Source organism: Xiphophorus hellerii, chromosome 11 (genome assembly GCF_003331165.1).
Source record: "Xiphophorus hellerii strain 12219 chromosome 11, Xiphophorus_hellerii-4.1, whole genome shotgun sequence".
NCBI lineage: Eukaryota > Metazoa > Chordata > Actinopteri > Cyprinodontiformes > Poeciliidae > Xiphophorus > Xiphophorus hellerii.
The window spans coordinates 351635-370477 of record NC_045682.1 but is presented as its reverse complement, the minus strand read 5'-3'; the positions used below and the strand labels follow the sequence as shown (position 1 = coordinate 370477).

At 38.4% G+C, this 18843-nt stretch overlaps 1 protein-coding gene across 4 annotated transcripts in view; it reads left to right on the top strand.

The window, feature by feature from the left end:
- bbx (BBX high mobility group box domain containing) overlaps positions 1-16508 on the top strand; it is a 32350-nt gene extending 15842 nt beyond the window's left edge. For all 4 annotated transcript variants that reach the window (XM_032575882.1, XM_032575881.1, XM_032575884.1 and 1 more), the window contains 8 exons: positions 1825-1905; positions 5694-5759; positions 6816-7650; positions 8897-9029; positions 9615-9766; positions 12482-12667; positions 13094-13286; positions 13391-16508. In XM_032575882.1, coding sequence (XP_032431773.1) covers positions 1825-1905; positions 5694-5759; positions 6816-7650; positions 8897-9029; positions 9615-9766; positions 12482-12667; positions 13094-13286; positions 13391-13469 — 1725 coding nt within the window. In that variant the 3' untranslated portion in view covers positions 13470-16508. The remainder of the gene's footprint in view (positions 1-1824; positions 1906-5693; positions 5760-6815; positions 7651-8896; positions 9030-9614; positions 9767-12481; positions 12668-13093; positions 13287-13390) is intronic.
- Positions 16509-18843: the final 2335 nt, after the last annotated feature.

The window sequence follows — 18843 nt, the reverse complement described above, 5'->3', positions numbered from 1 at the left end:
TTTTATGACTTTTTAGGTTTGTGTTTTTATGATGTAAATATGATGAATATTAATTAATCCGAAAAGAAATTAAGTTCAATTGAATATGTCATTATTATTATTTAAAATTTGATGGATAAAATTAGATTGACCAGTATTGATGCTGTTAGTCAAAATGACGGACATTGAGAAAATCTAACTAAAACTTTGATTGAGAGATCTAAAAGATCTCTCAATCTGAAGAATCTGAAAGACCTCTTCACCCGCCCCCACAGCCCATGAACCAATCCACAGCTTTCTTTAAACCAGGCCTTTCCAGCCGACCCGAATGGAAACGAAGCTCTCGGGGTTCCAGAAAAGACGCTTTTCCACTAGCCCGCCTCTAAGGTCTCGGTGGCCTCGGCCAGATTCGTTTTCCATGAGCAAATCCGGTGTGGCTCGTGCAGGTCTTGTGCGAAATTCTGTTCCCCTGTGAAAATCTGTTCGGGAGCGCACACTGCAGCCAGGAGAGGCTCCCCCCTCATAACTTTGTCATATAAAAAAACCAATGTTACCATATTTACAAGATTTATTGTTCATCAAGAGAGGAATAAGCACAGGTAAAGACTTGCTGGTAAATTAATTTGTTCCCATGTTATGTAGGGGAAACAGATTATTTCAGGCAGCTGAAATATTTGGTTCCCCCCTCATAACTTTGGCAAATAGAGAGCAAATCTTTTCAAAATCTCAATGGTTGTTTTGTGTGATAGTATGATTGAGCCACCCAAAATTAACAACTAGAAATTTCTTTTATCCAGTAATCTGTCATATTTTACATTACAACGGGATTTTAGAGAAAGCCTACACTCATTTTTTAAGGAAGTCTTAATTTTTTGTGCCCTGCTTACAGCCAGCTTCCATCCTATTATATCAGCAATGAAAAACTATAAATACAAACTACGTGTGTCTGACTTATTTGTCAGGCCTAAGTGACAAGTTGGAAAAAGACAGATTCTCTTCGCCATTTAAAACAACACAAAACAGTGTAAGAAGACCTCCACACAAGACCTCATTTATTTATTTATTTTACAGTTTTGTTAGCTGCCGATTACACTGAAAGTTACAACCTTGACTTGATTATATGAGTTGTTTTACCGAGAAATTGATCAGAAGAGTCAGGAAAATGGCCAGATCCGCCTCTCTGGCTGCAATGCGCGTTCCCGACACGGGAACAGAATTTCACAGGGGAACAGAATTTTGCACAAGACCTCAACTACATTATATTAACTTGTGATGTGAATTTTATTTTAATTTGGTTTTAAAAATAAGAATAATAAAATTTATGCATGGCTATTAATCTTTTGACTGTATTGCGTAAATCCAATTATATTTACATGCATAGCGAAATAATCATATGATGTGGGCCTTCATCATTATGTTTGGATCAGCAATAAATTGCTATAAGACAAAATTAAATATCTGGGCTTATTCTAGTCCATCAAACATCAGCAGAGTTGAACACAGCTGCTGCACGCTCACATCCCCCCATAATAAAGAGGAACAGACCATAAAATGGAAAAGCTCACTACCAAACCGGTTAGTGTGCAAATTGCCTGTGGAAAAGCGAATATAGTATTTGCAGTGCTAAAAGGCCTTTAAAATAATTCATTAAATAAGATAGATTGTTGCTCACACTAATAACTGTAAATATTGTTTTTTTATCTGAAATTTTAACAATGTGATTAGCGTTTCCTTAACTTACCGGAATTGCTTTAAATGGTAATTGAACAAACCCAAGATATTATCTTTTTAGAACTTATAACTTACCATAAAGCTAACCAATTTTTGTTCATATACCTTCTGTAGATGTTGTCTCAGACAATTCCCAACAGAGTGCCTGATATTATTGACAGCAGGATGAAGACAGGGCTTTCCCTGGTGGAAGAGGTAGGAATACATTACGTACAGTCTATCAGTATTGTTATATCCATCCATCCATCCATCCACCCACCCACCCACCCACCCATCCATCCATCCACCCACCCACCCATCCATCCATCCATCCATCCATCCATCCATCCATCCATCCATCCATCCATCCATCCATCTGTACACCCTTATCCCTAGTGGGGTCAGGAGGTGTGCTGGTGCCCATTTCCAGCGAACGTTTCAGGCGAGAGGCAGGTATTGTTATAACTAATGATTGAGTTTTTAGAGTCATATTTTTGATGGAAATACTTTGTCGCCACCTTGTGGCTGAAATAGTAATACTCGTAAGATAAAAAAAATGTTTTTAGACTGTCATTTTAAATGATTTAAGGAAAACACATACAGCAAACTGATGTTTGTTGGCAGAGTAAATGCTTCCCTAAGCTAGGTTAGTGAACAATCCTAAATGCACTTATAGCATAAGTATTCTGTAGCTTTAATTTAAAATTTAGAACAAAATGTCAGTTCTGCACAATGTTTTTTTGTCTTTTCTGATATTTCGGAATCAGGAGACATGATCAGGAGGCCTCAAACATTTTACTTAATAAAATGCAGGTTGAATAAAGAAAAGGAAAAAAAAGTTTATTTACAAAGCAACTGATGCAGAAGTGTTTATCATTTAAGTTCATGTCTCTGATGGAAACATCCACATTGTTACACATCCCTGTAATTGTAAACAGGAATTTCCCATGTTGTAAAAATTGGATATGGGAATCCAATTAAATAATGCGCTATACCTGCAATTCCACAGTGAATCTCAGACCCCATGATTTCAGGTCTTTAAAGGACTCCAAACTGGGCAAATATCTGTCTGTTAAGATCATGAGAAATTGTACCATGACCTATATTGGTGTGTAGAATATTTCATCATTGACCTTGCTAGGGGACACTCCCATCTCACACACAGACAAACTTAAACTAAACAATAAGTTTGTGATAGTTTTTTAAGCTTCAGAACATTCACCATGACATTTCCACATGAATTCAGACTTATTTTGGAGCCACTGTGCTCATCAATATACCAGATTGCTTTTATTGTTTACCCCTTCACAGACATAGTTGTATAACTTGTTTCCCCTTCTATTTCTGATTTCATCTTCAAATTTGCATTCTACAAATCAGCGAGAACATATTTTTTTGTAACTTCCTTGAATTCAAAAGTTTACATACATTTGGTCAGTATCTAAGTCACCCAAGTCATACGTTTTAAAATTTATGACTAGTGTTAAGCTTTTTGGGCTTCCTTCCACAAACTTCTGATAGGTTAACTAAAACATTTGAGTTAATTGGACTTACATTTGAGGATGTATTTTAAGGCTACACCTGGAAGATACTTTTTTCATGTTTGACATGGTGGGAAAGTCAATAGAAATCAGCCAAGACATCAGGAATTCAGAGAATCATCTGTTAAAACAATGTTATGCAACTGTAGACATGATGTCCAACCATCATAATGCTCAGGAAGGGGATGGGTTCTGTGTCTCAAATATTCACATTTTGGTCCAAAATGTGCAGACTGACCCCAGGACAAAAGCCTTGTGGAGATGCTCTCTGAAGCTAGTAAGTCAGAGCCATCATACATGGGCGAACATGGACTGTAAAGTCAACCAGCAAGGAAGAAACTTCACATCAAAAGAAACATAAAAAGCTAGATCACTGTTTGCAGATACACACAGGGACAAAGATCTTAATTTCTGGAGATATGTCCTGTGATCTGATGAAACAAAATGGGAACTGTTTTGCCTTACTGATCATTGTTACATTTTGAGGGAGAACGGGGAATCTTGTACCATCCTAACTGTGAAGTATGGGGTGGCAGCTGTGGTGTTATTTAGCTTCATAATATAGGTAGCATCATGAGGAAGGAACATTATTTAAAACATTATGAAGCAACATGTTAAGACAAAAACCAGCAAAAAAACCCTTGAGCTCAAATTGGTATTCCAAATGGACAAAGACCCTAAGCTTACAGCCAAAGTGATTACAAAGTGGCCTAAGGACAGTGTTTTGGTGTGGCCTTCACAAAGTCCTGATCCTGTTCCTATGGAGAAGTTCTGGAAAGACTTCTCCCACAACTTCCACCTCACAAACTCAGTCGGGTTTGTGAGGCAGCCTACAAACCCGACTGAGTTACACCAGTTCTGTCAGGAGAAATGGACCAGAACTCCAGCAAACTATTGTGAGAAGTAGGGATGCTCCGATCAGGTTTTTTTGCTGATGATTCCGATACCGATCATCCATGAGGCCGACCTCTGCCGATCACTGATCACTTCTGATCACCTGGAATGGCTGGTAATTTTTCGCATTAGGTATAAATGATACTATATTGTCTGGCAAATTGGCAAAATTATCTGGCAATAAATTCACCTAATTTAGACATAATAGACATATTTTAATACATATCTAAAATCTTTTTTTCTTTTTAAGTTACAGCTTTAGGCAGCTGTTCGGTGTGAGAGTTCAGTCTGGTGGAGGTTGAGCGGCTCTACATCTGTAAAATATTACTACCAGTAGCTCGTAGCGGCGGTCCAAGAGCAAGAGCACAACCAGCGTCTTACACCGCTAGCTCGAGCACAAATTATTTTTCAGGTTATTTGTTTAGCTTTCTGACCGTCATGCTCTTCCGGGTGAGTTTTGGTAGTTGTGTGCTGCTTTACCTGCTACCTGGCCGCTCTGGATGTCCTTTTTTCCTGCATTGAGCCTCGATGTAGCCAAACTCCGTCAAGTTTTTTAAATGCCATATTAAATTTATTGTGTTGATGCATTTTGATGTGCTTCACCCCCGAGGTAATTTTCCGCCGCAACATGCAAACATCCCCATTCACTCTCAGAGTGTTAAAGTTCCACAAGACAGGATTTGTTGCCGCGCGCTTGCGCAATGTGAAGAAAAGAGGAGATTAGAAGCACATGCAAGCTGCGAGGTGAGATAAATGTGATCAGTTTTGATGATTGGCAGCAAGAGACAGTGATCGGTGATCACTGATCATACACTTTTTCACGGAAATTCGGCCGATCGAACGGCACACCTCTAGTGAGAAGTTTGTGGAAGGAAACCCAAAAGAAGTTATCCCTGATACTGACCAAATGTATATAAACTATTGAATTTGAGGAAAGTTGCAAAAATATTCTAAAAATGTTCTACCCAAGTTTTCTGGCATGTAGTAAAAATAAATAATTTTGGTAATTCTAACTAAGCTAAAACAGGTAAAGTTTGGTCTGATGCTAATTAGTGAACTGATAGAAACTATGGACAGTGAGAAGACCATTGTTTGTGTCTTTCTACTCAGTGTACACCTTTTACACTGTCAAATTATGGATTTGACAGAATTACATATGTGGCTACAATCTAATAGCTTGCCACCATCAGAGTGTGAATGTGTGTGAATGACTGAATGTAGTGTGAAGCGCTGTGAGGTTTTTCTGGACTTGATAAAACACTATAAAAATCCAGGCCATTTACTATTTTACTGAAAGCTTCAGATTAAATATGTGCACTTTTAAAAAGTGACTAGTAATATTGAAATATAAATTATTTCAGTTATGTTTTTCATCTTTTAAGCACGTTTTAATTGACAGCTTAAACAGTTTGGTTTCATCAAGAGCCAGCTAATTTCATTGCTTAACAATGAAAAGCTAAAAGCTGAAGTCTAGATGTATGTTATTCAGTCTGTTAGAATCAAACAGAATTATTGTATAATACCAGGAAGTAACACGATGGAGAACTGATTATGTCATGGTGTGTTCAGTCTTCCTTGTCAGGCACCCATGAAGGAAAACCATACAGACAGTCAGCTCTCTTCCAGCTTGCAGAGGTAAGTGAATCGTCTTTAAAAGATGCATGTTAAATTAATTAATGTCATAAAGACAATGACGTAACCATGTCTCAGGATCTAAAATTTGAATACTTGAATACAGGTTTAGGAAGGTCAAAATATTGTTGACAACAGAGCTTCATTAATCCATGTTTTTGCAGGTAATAGCATACATTAGATTTGATCGACCAAATTTCCATATGGATGTCAATCTTTTAGGACCTTTTAGGACGAATATTTAAACTTAGACTTTGACAAATTTCCAAAATAGCCCATCTGATGAATAGTGTGATATGTGTATCTAGAACTTACTATTTTTGTTCCTTGTCAGTTAATGTATTTAAAGGACACTTCAAGAACACCTTTTTTATACCAATCTGTTTGGACTACAGTAATTGTTGGCTAATATATTTTAAGAGTTCTGAAGTTGTATTTTTTATTCGGATTCGATATTTATCCAGTAGGATCGAGTCTCACAGGAGCAAAAGCCCACCACTCTTTGATGCCACCCTTTGGTGTTCCTCGCTCACATTTTTACTTGCGTTTGCGACTCTGCTTTGTTGAACATACAGTGATAATGGGCTGGACACACAGGAGCCAACATTGCTATCTCTGAGATCTGTGCTTACTAAAATATGGTGTCTCATATTTAACAAAACAACATACTGTATATTATTAATACTATTATTTAGCTACACAGTAAAAAGAAAATGTTGACAAACTATACAACAGTTTTATATGTACATTTCTACAATTAGTTAAAAACTGCAGTGACTTGTACCAAAATTTCTAAGTTGATCAAACTAGACTTTGAATAATTAACAGTTTTTTTTCCCATTAATCTTTGCATTTTTGGTGTGCAAGAGGCAATGCCTGAAATATTTGTCAGAAGTTCTAAATATTTGGCCTTGGTATTCGTCTTGGAATGACTGGTCTTCACTCCATTCCTGCTGTTTTATGTCTTGAATAGAATCATGATTATATAGGATATGTGGGGGATATTTTCGAAAATACAGATTCACATAATGTAATTGTTTTATTTTGGGTTTTTTTTAGATGTGTTTAGCATCAGAAGCAGGAAAAATAGACTCAATAGTGTCTCAGCCCGATGACAACTGCTCCACAGCAACACTCAAGCAAATATCCATGAAGCCAGGAGTTAAGGAGGAGAGAGACAACTCTGACTGCTGTAGTCCTTCTCATAGATCGCCCTCCCCTCCATCTCCTTCCTCTGGAACATCCACCCCCACTGCTCAGCATACAAGCCAAAGTGGATGTGTCAAAAAGAAGAACAAGAAATATGAGGAGGTGAAGTCTAATGACATCCCATGTTCAGAAAAGAGAGTGGGCACAAATTGTCAGCACTTGGAATCAAATGTGGACAGCACCATTGAGGCAGTGGCCAGAGGAGCTTGGATTGACAAAGAGGATAAATCCAAGAAGAAGACCCCTCCCAGTTTTATCAGTAGAAGCTCCAGTCTGCCACAAAAGAAAACTAAGACCAAAGTTAAGACACTGGTTAAAGCAAAAGAAGAGGAGTTGGAAGACAGCAGCAAGCTGCAGGGATCCTCTGATGGGGAGAGAAAGAAAGTAGTGCCTGGCATTGAGGCCAAGATTGAAACAGAAAGTGTAAATAGTGAAAGCACAGGCCTTCAAGGCTGCATGCCAGAGTCTCCCCAGCTCCACTGCGGCCAATCGCCGGTGAAGCCCAAAGAAGAGGACAAGGAGAAGCACAAGGAGAAAGAACAGCAGAAGGCTAGTGACACAACCTGTGAGCTGAACACACACAACCATGGCTCCAGAAAATCAGAGCGAAGCTGTAAGGGTGCCTTGTACAAAACTCTTGTGTCTGAGGGAATGCTAACTTCACTGAGAGCCAATATAGACAGAGGTATTTAATTTGAATTCTCAACCAAATAGATTAACCCATTTAATCCCAATTTTTTCCTGCAAAATAAGTGCATGGATTTCAATCCTTAGACCTCCCTAACATGATATTTATGAATTATTACATTTTATGTTGGTTATGTTAGTGAAAATGTAGGTTTTATACTTGGCAACAATTATTGCCGGTGGGAAACTGCATAGTCTGAATTACACAAATCTGGCCTATTTACACATAAAAGAAATAAGAAAAATCATCACATGCATAACTTATTATAACAAAAAATGGTTACAAGAGTGTTCAGAAATAATTTAGATACATAAAGATTCAATATTACATCCTGCAGATGTCATTGTTTCAATGTGCCAAGTGACCTTTAACCTCATTTGGTCATTTCATCAAAGAGCCAAAATCAGGTAAAAATGTTAGTATGAACAAATCTGCATCTGGGAGGAAATTATTCCTGTTCTACCAGACCAAGAACTACACCTTGACCTTGTCCCAAACTAGATTCAGGTGTGGCGTCATCTTGTTGTGGTCATTCAGGTCATAGACCACACTTTGTGGAAAGGATCGCCTTTTGGGGGGTGAAATAGGAGAAGGGTTCAACTGTGGGAATGACAGTGATGTAGAAGACATCATTTTGAGGTTCCTTTAGGCCTAGAAGATCTAAAATATCTGATGGTTTTAAGCTGTATGGGAACAGCAGGGCATATAGAATAAACAGGCAAACCACTGACACATAGCATAGTGCTATCTATGCATTATGCTAGCGGCAACAATTGTTGCCATGCTTACATTCACTCTTCTTATGATGAAAAGATGAATGAAGGGATACAATTTTCTTTATTTATCAGTAGAAGACACTTGAAAGAACATATGTTCAAAATATTTTATTTATATTTGTTTATTAAAGTATTTTACTAACTTCCTCTTGTACAGGTTTGTGACAGACTTTTACCTCCAGCGTTACAGGCAGGAGGTAAAGAGGTCTGGTCATGTGACCTTTCACACTAGATACATGAAATCGATATTGCTTAGAGTAGACACATTATTATTTTATTTTAAAACTTCAATTAGCTGCCAAAAGTCAAAACTATTATTTGAGAGCTCCCACAAGTTAGAAAAATTGTCTGGCAACAATTGTTGCCGGTGGGATTAAATGGGTTAAACATTCCACTCCTGTCTTGTGAAAATATGTAGTTAAGGAATGCTGATAAACTTAACTAATATGGCTGACTCATTTCTGCAGGTAAAAGAGGTGGCTTACGCGCTTTTGATCATGAGTCTAACTGGAGTCAGGACAGCTGGACAGTTTCACACTTGGGACCAAGTAATACCAAGAAGCTAAAAAAGTCCAAGTCCAAAGAAGAGTCTTCACAGAGGTTCGTCATATCCCACCACAAATACATTTAAGTCATGTAAAATCTGTGGAAAGAGCTAAATATTAGGGTGGTGGCAAGTAGGGCTTTCAGTCTTAAGGATTTAGGGTTCATCACCAATGAGAACTTGTAAGAATATCAGTGGAAAAACATGACATATCTCCTGTGTTATGCAATAAAAAAAGATATTTTCCAAATTTAGTTTCCCTTTACATTACATCCTTTTAAAATATAATGAAATGAGATGCTGGGGTCCTTCCCTATCAGAATCGAGCTTCTTGATTGAAATAATTTCATTTCTTTGTAAGCCATTTAACCTCCAAAATGGGTACCAAAGGGGTGATGGAGTGGCACCGGGGTTCAGCACAACCCACATATAGAGGCCTTAGTACTCAAAGTAGCCATCGCAGGTTTGATTCCCAGCCTGGTGACCTTTGCTGCATGTCTTTTTCCTTCTCTCGTTATCCCCTTTCCTTTTAATTCACTATCAAATAAAGGCCACTAGAACCTTTAAAACCTTACAAAAATGGGTGCCAAATAATTTTTGCCTGCACCATTTGTGATCTAACTTTGGTCTTGATTTTTCAGCCTGGGAAAACTAGAAGAAGAGTTTGAAAAGAAGTTCAACAGCCTGCCACAGTACAGTCCACTCACCTTCGATAAGAAGGGGACAGCTGTTGCCAAGAAAAAGAAAACTGACTGCTCCTCTAGCGTAGATGAATCCTCTAAAGCTCCAAAAGGTCAGAATGCTGTTTATACCAAAGGTCACTCCACTGAACAAAGCAATGCCAGGGTTTCCTCCAGTGTATTATATGTCTGGCCACCTGCCTCCTACCAGGCTAAGTGTTGCTTATTTTTGTTTTTTATTAAAAAAATATTTTTATTTATTTATTTATTTTATTTTTTTACCTTAAGCCGACTGCACACGTTCTTGCTGTGCTGAGTATTTCACTGGGAGACCAGAGTTGTTCCTGTAAGATGGGTTTATACTTTATGCATTGAACATGGTATGAAGCCAACAGAGCGCACCAATCACACTGCTGGCGCCTCTGCACTTTGGCCGCCTAGCGCGCTGTTGTGGCTGGATCTCTAAAGTTTACCTCGATGCGGATCACATGCTCCTTCTTTCACTTAAACTGGACACAGGCTCACCTGTGTGGACATTTATATAAACCCCCTGTAAGCACTCATGTTTCTTTGGAGAACTCTACATCTAGACATGAGTCAAGTTTAAAAGTCACCACATTTGCTCAGCTTGTGCAGCTCCATGTGAACACAAATATAGGTGCGCGCTAAGCGTGCAGTGAGAATGGTATATGTGTGTGAGCAAAGAATTATGTGTGGCATGTGCGTTTACATCTTAACATACTGCCCAGCTCTGTGTCTGCGCTGGTAAAGTTTATGTATGTGTTCCTTGGTTAGATGTGCCTTAGTGGACAAGTGGTACAGGCAGAGTGACTGTGTGCACAGAGATCAGGAAAACTCGTCCCATAAACCTGGGGCAGCCAAAACAGTCTCTGTGGGGCTTATTAAAAACTCAATTGAAGATCTTCTAAGGCCACATAAATTAAATCTCCCTGTTTGTCCCTCTGTTTCCAGCAAAGAGAAGCACAGTGCAGCAAATTTAGCTCATCATGCAGGGTCGGTCCAAGGTTGTATGTGGCCTTGAGCAGAATTTGATTTAGGGGCCCGTCTTGCTGCTAAGAACATCAGTATCACTAACAACATTTCTCATAGAATTAGAGAAACCTGGGACAGGGGACCTAGTTTAATTGGCTAACCTTAAGTGATAATTGTAGTTTACTGTGATTTGTGAACAAACGGAACTCAAACTCAAAGATTCACCTCATAGCTTCAGATTGTAGCTATGGTAACAAAGCAATCTAACTATGATGATTGTTCTTTGCACTTTTATAAAGTAAACTTTCCGGGTCCATAAAGTCTTAAATTTAAATTTGAGTTCTGTTATTTTATCTATGCTGGAATTAGGAGTTGCACTAGTTGACTAGTCGACTCTTTACTTTGCAATGACTTTTTACGATGCCAGTCAACTAGTCCCAATCACGTGACAAAACAGATTTTTCCTGATTGTTTCTTGTTCTTTTAATTCTGCATAATAGACTTGGTAAAAGGGTTTTATTTTATTAATATTTGCCGTGAATGTAGCTGATAAAGCCTCCAAGTTGATGTGAAGCATTTTGCGCTTATGTCACTATGACGTCATCGCGACCAGTCGACTTCGACTCGACTTTTATCATGTTGTAGTTGACCTTAAAAATATGAAGTCGTTCAACCCCTATGCTGGAACCATTAAATCAAATTTAACAGCACTGACATTTTCAATAGACAAATGGTAGATTTCTATATCTGTGGTCTATATTAAAATGTTAGCATTTATGGGGTCCTTTAAGGCCAGGGGGCCTGAAAAGGCTGCTGACTTAATTTGGATTTAACAGAAGTGCAAATAATTGATATTTATTTTAATTGTAGTTTATATATATATATATATACAGTATATATATATTTGTTGTTTTTAAGACTATAGTTGTGGATTTAAGTATTGTCAGCAATGTCTTTCAGTAACATAATTACCGAGTAATATTTTAACATTTCCTGTCAACTGGACATTTTTAACACAAAAACACAGTGGGCCGCTGGTTGGCTGCTGGTGGGCTGCTGGTGGGCCGCTGGTTGGCTGCTGGTGGGCCGCTGGTGGGCCGCTGGTGGGCCGCTGGTGGGCCGCTGGTTGGCTGCTGGTGGGCTGCTGGTGGGCTGCTGGTGGGCCGCTGGTGGGCCGCTGGTGGGCTGCTGGTGGGCTGCTGGTGGGCTGCTGGTGGGCCGCTGGTTGGCTGCTGGTGGGCTGCTGGTGGGCTGCTGGTGGGCCGCTGGTGGCTGCTGGTTGGCTGCTGGTGGGCTGCTGGTGGGCTGCTGGTGGGCCGCTGGTGGCTGCTTCGGCGCCACTAGACCACTGGGCCTAGCAAGTTTTCTGGGTGAAATCCTGAATACAGAGTTCATTTACATGCAGCTCCAGTCAAATTAACTTCTAATCTAATTAAAACTTTGTCCACTCAGTCATGTCATGCTTTGTTTCCACCTAAGCCTAACGCTTCATGAACCTCAACAGCTGCTGTGACCGATTTTGCTAGCATGCTGACTTTTTCTTATAGAGATAATGGAATATATTTTTTCATACTGAAAAAAACTGTAGTTCAACATCCTCTTTTATTTTACATGAAGTTAATACAGTTTTGGACTTAGGTTTTGTTTTGTTAGCTCAGTTTTGAAATGTTGTGACTAATGAGGCTGTCTGTTGTGCAGGGCTTGTTTGTCCTTTTTTCTGTGCTTTTGTGGGAGTGTTATGTAAAACCTTTATCTGCTGTACCCTTCCTGTCACAAACTGTGAAAAGTCTAAGTTATGTTGGTCTGATTGATGTTTGTTTTGTGCATTGTTGCAGTGGAACAGAGTAACTGCTGGCAGTTGGATTCAGTTTCAAAAGCTCAGCCCTCTGCTTCCATGTTCCCTGACATCCATGGTGCCTCCAGCATGGAGATGCTGGTTGGCAGCCAGAAGAGGAAGGCTAGGAAGTCCAGGATTACACACTTGGTGCGCACGGCTGATGGCAGTGTTTCTGCAGCTGAAGGTGAGTTCTCAGGTGCTTCATTTATCAGTCGTTGTGCTTATGGTCTGGGATTTTAACTTTTAACTTGACCAGCGAGAGGAAAGAAAATGGACTTGTGTTGTTGGACTGAGGATTTTCTAGTCATTTAAATAATAATAAAAAAATGTCAGTGTTGCACACTTAATGATTAATCAGTGTGATTTTTGCAAGTTCTTTTATTTGATGAACACTGTTAACAGACAAGAGCGACAGTGAGCGCCTCCACTGACCAGCCGTTACTGCGCTAAATTGCTGTTGGCTCGCTGAGTCAGGAGTGCTCACCATGCTCTATGTGCCAACTGGTGGCGAACTGCTGTAACTGCAGTTTAATCATGAAATAAGTGAAATGTGTGTTTTGCTAATTTTTAGATATGTTCATATGATTTTTATTTATTTAATTAATTACAGAAAACAAAGCTGGGGATCTAAACCAGGAACAGGATAAGAAGCCATTAAACCAACAGAATTTATGCAATGAAAAAAGGTGCTACAGCAGTCCCACAGCAGAGGAGACTGGGCGGAACACCTTACCACCAGAGTTACCTGCTTTCTTCAGTTTGGCAGCCCTTGCTGAGGTAGCAGCCATGGAAAATGTTCACAGGTAAGACCTTGGGCTTTCCTCATATATTGTTCAGTAGATGGATAACAACATGAGGTGTCCTGGTGGGCTTGTAATGCTTGTCCTGTCTCATGTCCATATTTCAGAGGCCAGAGAAACTTAGCTCAAAGCCAGAAGAAAGAACTTGTACAAACTCCGGTTCTCATATCCTGCGCTGATCAGTGAAGTGATGCTGCTGCTTCTGGAAGAAGATGACATGAACAGTAGTAGTGAAGCTTTGCTTTCCTGAGAGGTTGTTTGTTTGGAAGGCTTGGACAAACTCCAGACTCTGATTTTGCTTGAATCTAATATATGGGGAAAGAAACCCTCTCCTCTTCTCCCGCCTGCCCCTTCTCTGTTGGTGTCTCAGTGTTTCATCCTGAGCCTCTGTTGGGCTTCAGGGAGAATGCTTTTCTCAAAGGATAGCTTTGTGTATTCAATGGATGATGTACTTGACACTCAGTGAATTCCCTACAGTAAGTGGTGGTCAGTACAGTCTAGTTGTTGAGAAACAAGTAGAGTAGGTAAGGTGGACTTTCAGGTAGACTGTTTTCTCAAACGCACTAGCTGCTTTGAGGAAAATGGTCATAAGAACATTGGAGCTGTTGGTCTGTTGCCGAACAGCAGGCCAACAGCTCCTGTGTTATGCAAACTAAAATCATCCCTTTGTCAACAGTTTTTGGATATAAAGGGGGCCATTTATATACTTCCATCACAGTTCCACATACATCACAACTTGAAGAGAGATGGGCTCTTAGCTTTTGGAAGGAGCTTTGTGAATTGCTTCTTGGTTTTCAGTATCTCTGCTGCAGTGGTCAGAAGATCCTCAGCTTGGGCAGAAAGAAGGATTTGAGGATTTGCTTCATCTGTCAGGAATCCTCAGTGATCCTACAATTATTGCAAGCTGTCGCTGCTGTGTACCGCAGTGTGACACGGATCACTCCCAACAGCCACATGCACAAAAGATCTATCTACACTGATGTGTTCCATATGTATGGAAATGAAAACATCAACAATGGCACATTTTGTGGCTGCAGTCACTATGTACTGTTTAGCACCGCCACTGAAAAGAAACACCTACTATATTTACACCTGATTAGTCTGTGCAAAAAAAAACAAGCTTTCCTCAGTGCATGGCTTCCTTTTTAAAGGTGGTTCCTATAGATTTGTTGTATACTGTTATAAGGAAGCCATTTTGGAGGTTAAGTGTGACTGAAAAGACCTAATTTTTTAAATGGGACTGTGAAAGTGCTTTTGACTTGCAGTCATGTTTGTTGTTTTTTACTTGATGAATAGTTCCCACACCTCTCTGAACACATTTGTATGTGGAAAAGCTTCTTTGCCTCCAGCTTCATCCCAAAAGAACTTTTAACCAGGGTAAATGATCATGACAGACTTCCTTTAAAGCTGTGGTATGTTAATCTTTTAAAAAATAGTTTTTTTTACATATTTCTTAAAACTGTCATTATGTTGTGACAGTACGGTATGAGACAAATAATCTGTGAAAAAATTGAGTTCCTCTGCCTTCTCCCAGTGCAAACTACAGAAATACACAGCTCAGTCAAAAACAACCAATTACAGCCAGGAGGAGGGTCTTAGCGCTGTCAAATACTCTAGTGTATGCACTGCGCTCACCCCCTGTCCCCTTGCTCTCTGCTATGCTACAGCTTGTCCTTATCAGACCACCTATGATGGCAGATGGAACAGTTAGGTTAGTTGTTTCTTCGCCATTAGCACCATGAGCACGAGGTTGATATGACTGATAACATATTGATATATATAATATATACTGATGTCGCTAAGACCTTCCTCCTGGCTCTGTTTGGTTGTTTCTGGTTGGCAGCGCTGCATTTCTTCAGACAGCAACAGTAGCTCAGGGAGGATCGATCTTTTCACTGGCTCATAGTTTACTGTCAGGACATACTGACAGTTTTAGCAAAGATTTAAAAAACTGTTTTTTATATAAAAACACAGCTCAGTTTTAACAACTACTTGCTCAGTTTATTTTGGTGGTATACTAATTTAGTGTCCTAGTATGTATTATCAATGAGCATTTTATATTTATGAGAAGATGTTTTAGTTTAAGCAAAGTTTATGTCAACTAATGTTGGACTGAATGTTAAGAGAAATGCATTCCCCTACATCTGAACTAGAGTTCATAATATCAGAGGACTTTGCTATTGCTTATCTTTCTGTTCAGTGTCCCTGGAAATCAGGTGTCTGTTTTTAAAGCCGGCTTCTCAGAACTAAAATCTAGCCTTAACCCTCCCACCTGCACACTGTTTGCCACCACAAAGTCCTGAAGCAGATTTGTCATCTCAGTTTTAACATATTTAAACAGTTCGATGCAGTTTTCTCACTACTTGAGAAAAAGATTTTAATTTCTTGTCTGCATAATTTCCACAGAGTATTCACTGCTTGTGTTTTCAGTTTCAAACTGCACTAATTTGAAATCAAAATGATGAAATTTAAATTCCACATGGAAGAGTAAAGCAATGCCCCCACTAGCCACAGGGTTCTTCTACCACCGTTGTGTCTTTGACATTCTGAATCAAGTTAGCTGTAGTTTCCACATGAAAAAAACAGCAGCCTGCACTGTGAAGCAAGTTTTAGTGACCTTTTGAGGCATCTTCAGGTTCAATTCATGATTTTGTCTTCTTACCTGTGTCATCTGTATGCTTGAAATCTTCCCTACTCCCAAGCAGCAGAATTCCACCAATTAGTGCACATAACAGGGAAAATGAATGAAATAGACAGTAGTATACAACAGAAAGAGAAACAATTTTAAGTTAGCTCTTTTCTATTAATAGTATTTTCAGGGCCTAAATCAGGGGTCTGCAACATATTGCTCCTGAGCTGCATTTGGCACTTTGGACATTCCAAAATGGCTTCATAACTTTGGTTAAAGTTATATATAGATTTTGCAGTTGAAGGTTATGTTAACTGGTCTCTCCAAATTGCTCTTATTGTGGGTGTGGATGATTGTTTATCCTATGTGCCCTGTCCAGGGCGCACACCCCCCTCTTGCCCAGTAACTATATTTCCATTACAAATGTGCACAAATCTTTGTCTCTATTCTGCTAACATAAAAAAAACAACACAATTTTGCAATTGCGGTGTTTCCATTAAATAAGAAATTAAATTAAAATCTTATGTGAATAAGCTTTTAATAACTTCCAATAAGTTATTAAAAGTTATGGTAGCGAAGGATGTAAACAATTAAATGAAATATAATCATAATTTAACCACGGCCGCAGCTAATGACTGCTGCAGACCACCAGCTCTCTCCCTGCAGTACAAGTGAATGGAGATGATGGATAAATGCAACAGAATTAGTCAAATCAATTTTTTCTTTGATTAGGTTATTATCATTATGTATCACTCAACCTTTGGCACAAGTTTTTTTTATTATTATTTTACAACCTAAAAATGGAAATAAAATTGTGGTTCTTTAAAAATCACAACAAATGTCAAAATATATATTTATTGAAAAAAGTTGGTGGTCTTTTTTCAAAGTATCATGCAAAATTTTAAACACATTTTGTCTGGACTTATGGCAAAAATGGCTTCTTGGATTCTAAAGGTTGCATTCGCCTGACATAGAATAGAGAAGCTCTTTTGCTGTCCTACTATGATAAGTAAATATTTAACACTTTAATAAAGTATTAAGGCAAGACATTAAAAGAACCTAAACTTTTAAATCTTTCTGAATATTATGTATCAAAGAAAATTAATTTGTGCCTTTATATCTCATAACAAATTATACATTTAGGAATAATAAATATAGTTTTATCTGTACAATGGTTCATTCATTTCATGCATTCATTTTTTTGCATTGTTTCTTTTATGCTAAATTGCTTTTCAGCTTTATTTCATTTTGTTTTATGTTATTATTTTATCATGTCAGTCCAACTCTGCTTGTTTTAGATGTACAGCAGGTGCTGAGGTGATCAAGTCAGTCTTATAATACCAGTAAACATCGTCCTTACTGTTTGGGTTAGTTTTACCCAATCTACTGAAGAAACCTGCTTCATAGTGTAGGCTTGTTTTGAAGTGTCAGATCCAGGTTTGTTTAGTCTGATTTGTTTCATAATACAATAAAGCTAGCTAGGGCTAGTGGAGGCAAGGCATGTAGCTGATTCCTGTTTTTGTTGCTCAGAGTATATATATGCATATATATATTTTTGTATATATAAACAGTGCTCAATAAGAGTCATTTCATTCCGAAGTCCCTGTTTTTATTTCAGCAATGCAGGTGGTCTTCCCAGATCTGCTGGAATCTTCACAAACTCATTGATACAAACAGAAAAAAACCTGTGTTCAGTTTTTACCATGACCAACAGCCACACCTCCTTCCTCTGGAGCTCTTTGTCCCTCTGTGTGTAGACCAATACTTCCATGACCACATTCTAGATACAATTCTACTGCAATTTAGATAGATTATGTTGTTTTTTCTATTTTATTTAATATTGTTCCTTTTTTTATATAAAAAATTGAGGCTTTTCATTGTTCACTAGTGTGTGAACAATGGATGTGCTTGTACTTATCTGGTGGATAATACAGTGCATAAACAATACGCTAGTCCTGTTAGCCCTGCAGCTGGTGTATGTCCTAATAACGCTTTTTGCTATGGAATGTCACACAAAATGGGTTTTAGAAACCCATTTTGATTTCTTAAATCACAATGTTCAGATCCGATAATAATGTTTGTTGATGTCTTTGTTAGTCTGCAAATAATGCTGAACTGCAACCAACCTGGAATTGCTCATTTGGGTTTAAAATACAACAGAGTAGCACAATAGACTACAGAGAACCAGACTACAGTCTGTCATAATCTTAATAAGAATCAGTATATGGAAATGTATATTTTCAGGTGTAAGAAACTTCCATCATTGAAACAGAACTGAAAAACATGTGAGCTTTTGTTTTGTTGGAAATTTGGAGTCCCCTGCGCCTGTGTGTCCACATCAACCCTCAACACCCTACCTTCTTAAAGGAATATACCTCCTTACAGCAAGTGAGTTTATTGACATTTGCCAAAGAAAATGAATGGTATGGTTCGAAGGGAAATTCTGTTGGAGGAAATATAAATCATGCTAGCATAACTGTTGCACTGGATTTTTTAGGTGTTTGAATCTTCAGGTAACATTATCAGTACAATTCATTGTGATTATCTAATGAAATTATGTTTGTTTTTGAATTCAGAGTTTGACTCAACCTCAACACAAGGAATATAAAGTATTTGCACCTTATGACCCAAACCAAAATTATCATGGTCGTTAAACAAAAAATAAAAAAATATTTCATCCACTCAATATAGTTTGGGAATTGCTCCATCCAGTAAAAACTGCACATCTACAGATTAGCCCTTCATCCTCTTGACTTTTCTATTTAAAAATGCTTCTTTAAGGTTCAAAATTCTTATATTAGTTACAAAGATTAACTATAATGCCCTTTTGTGCTAGTACTGTCTTCTTGAATGTAATCATTTTCTACCTATATTTTTCTAATTCAGCCTTGATTGTACCGTAGGTATGCTATGACGGTATACTGTTGCTTC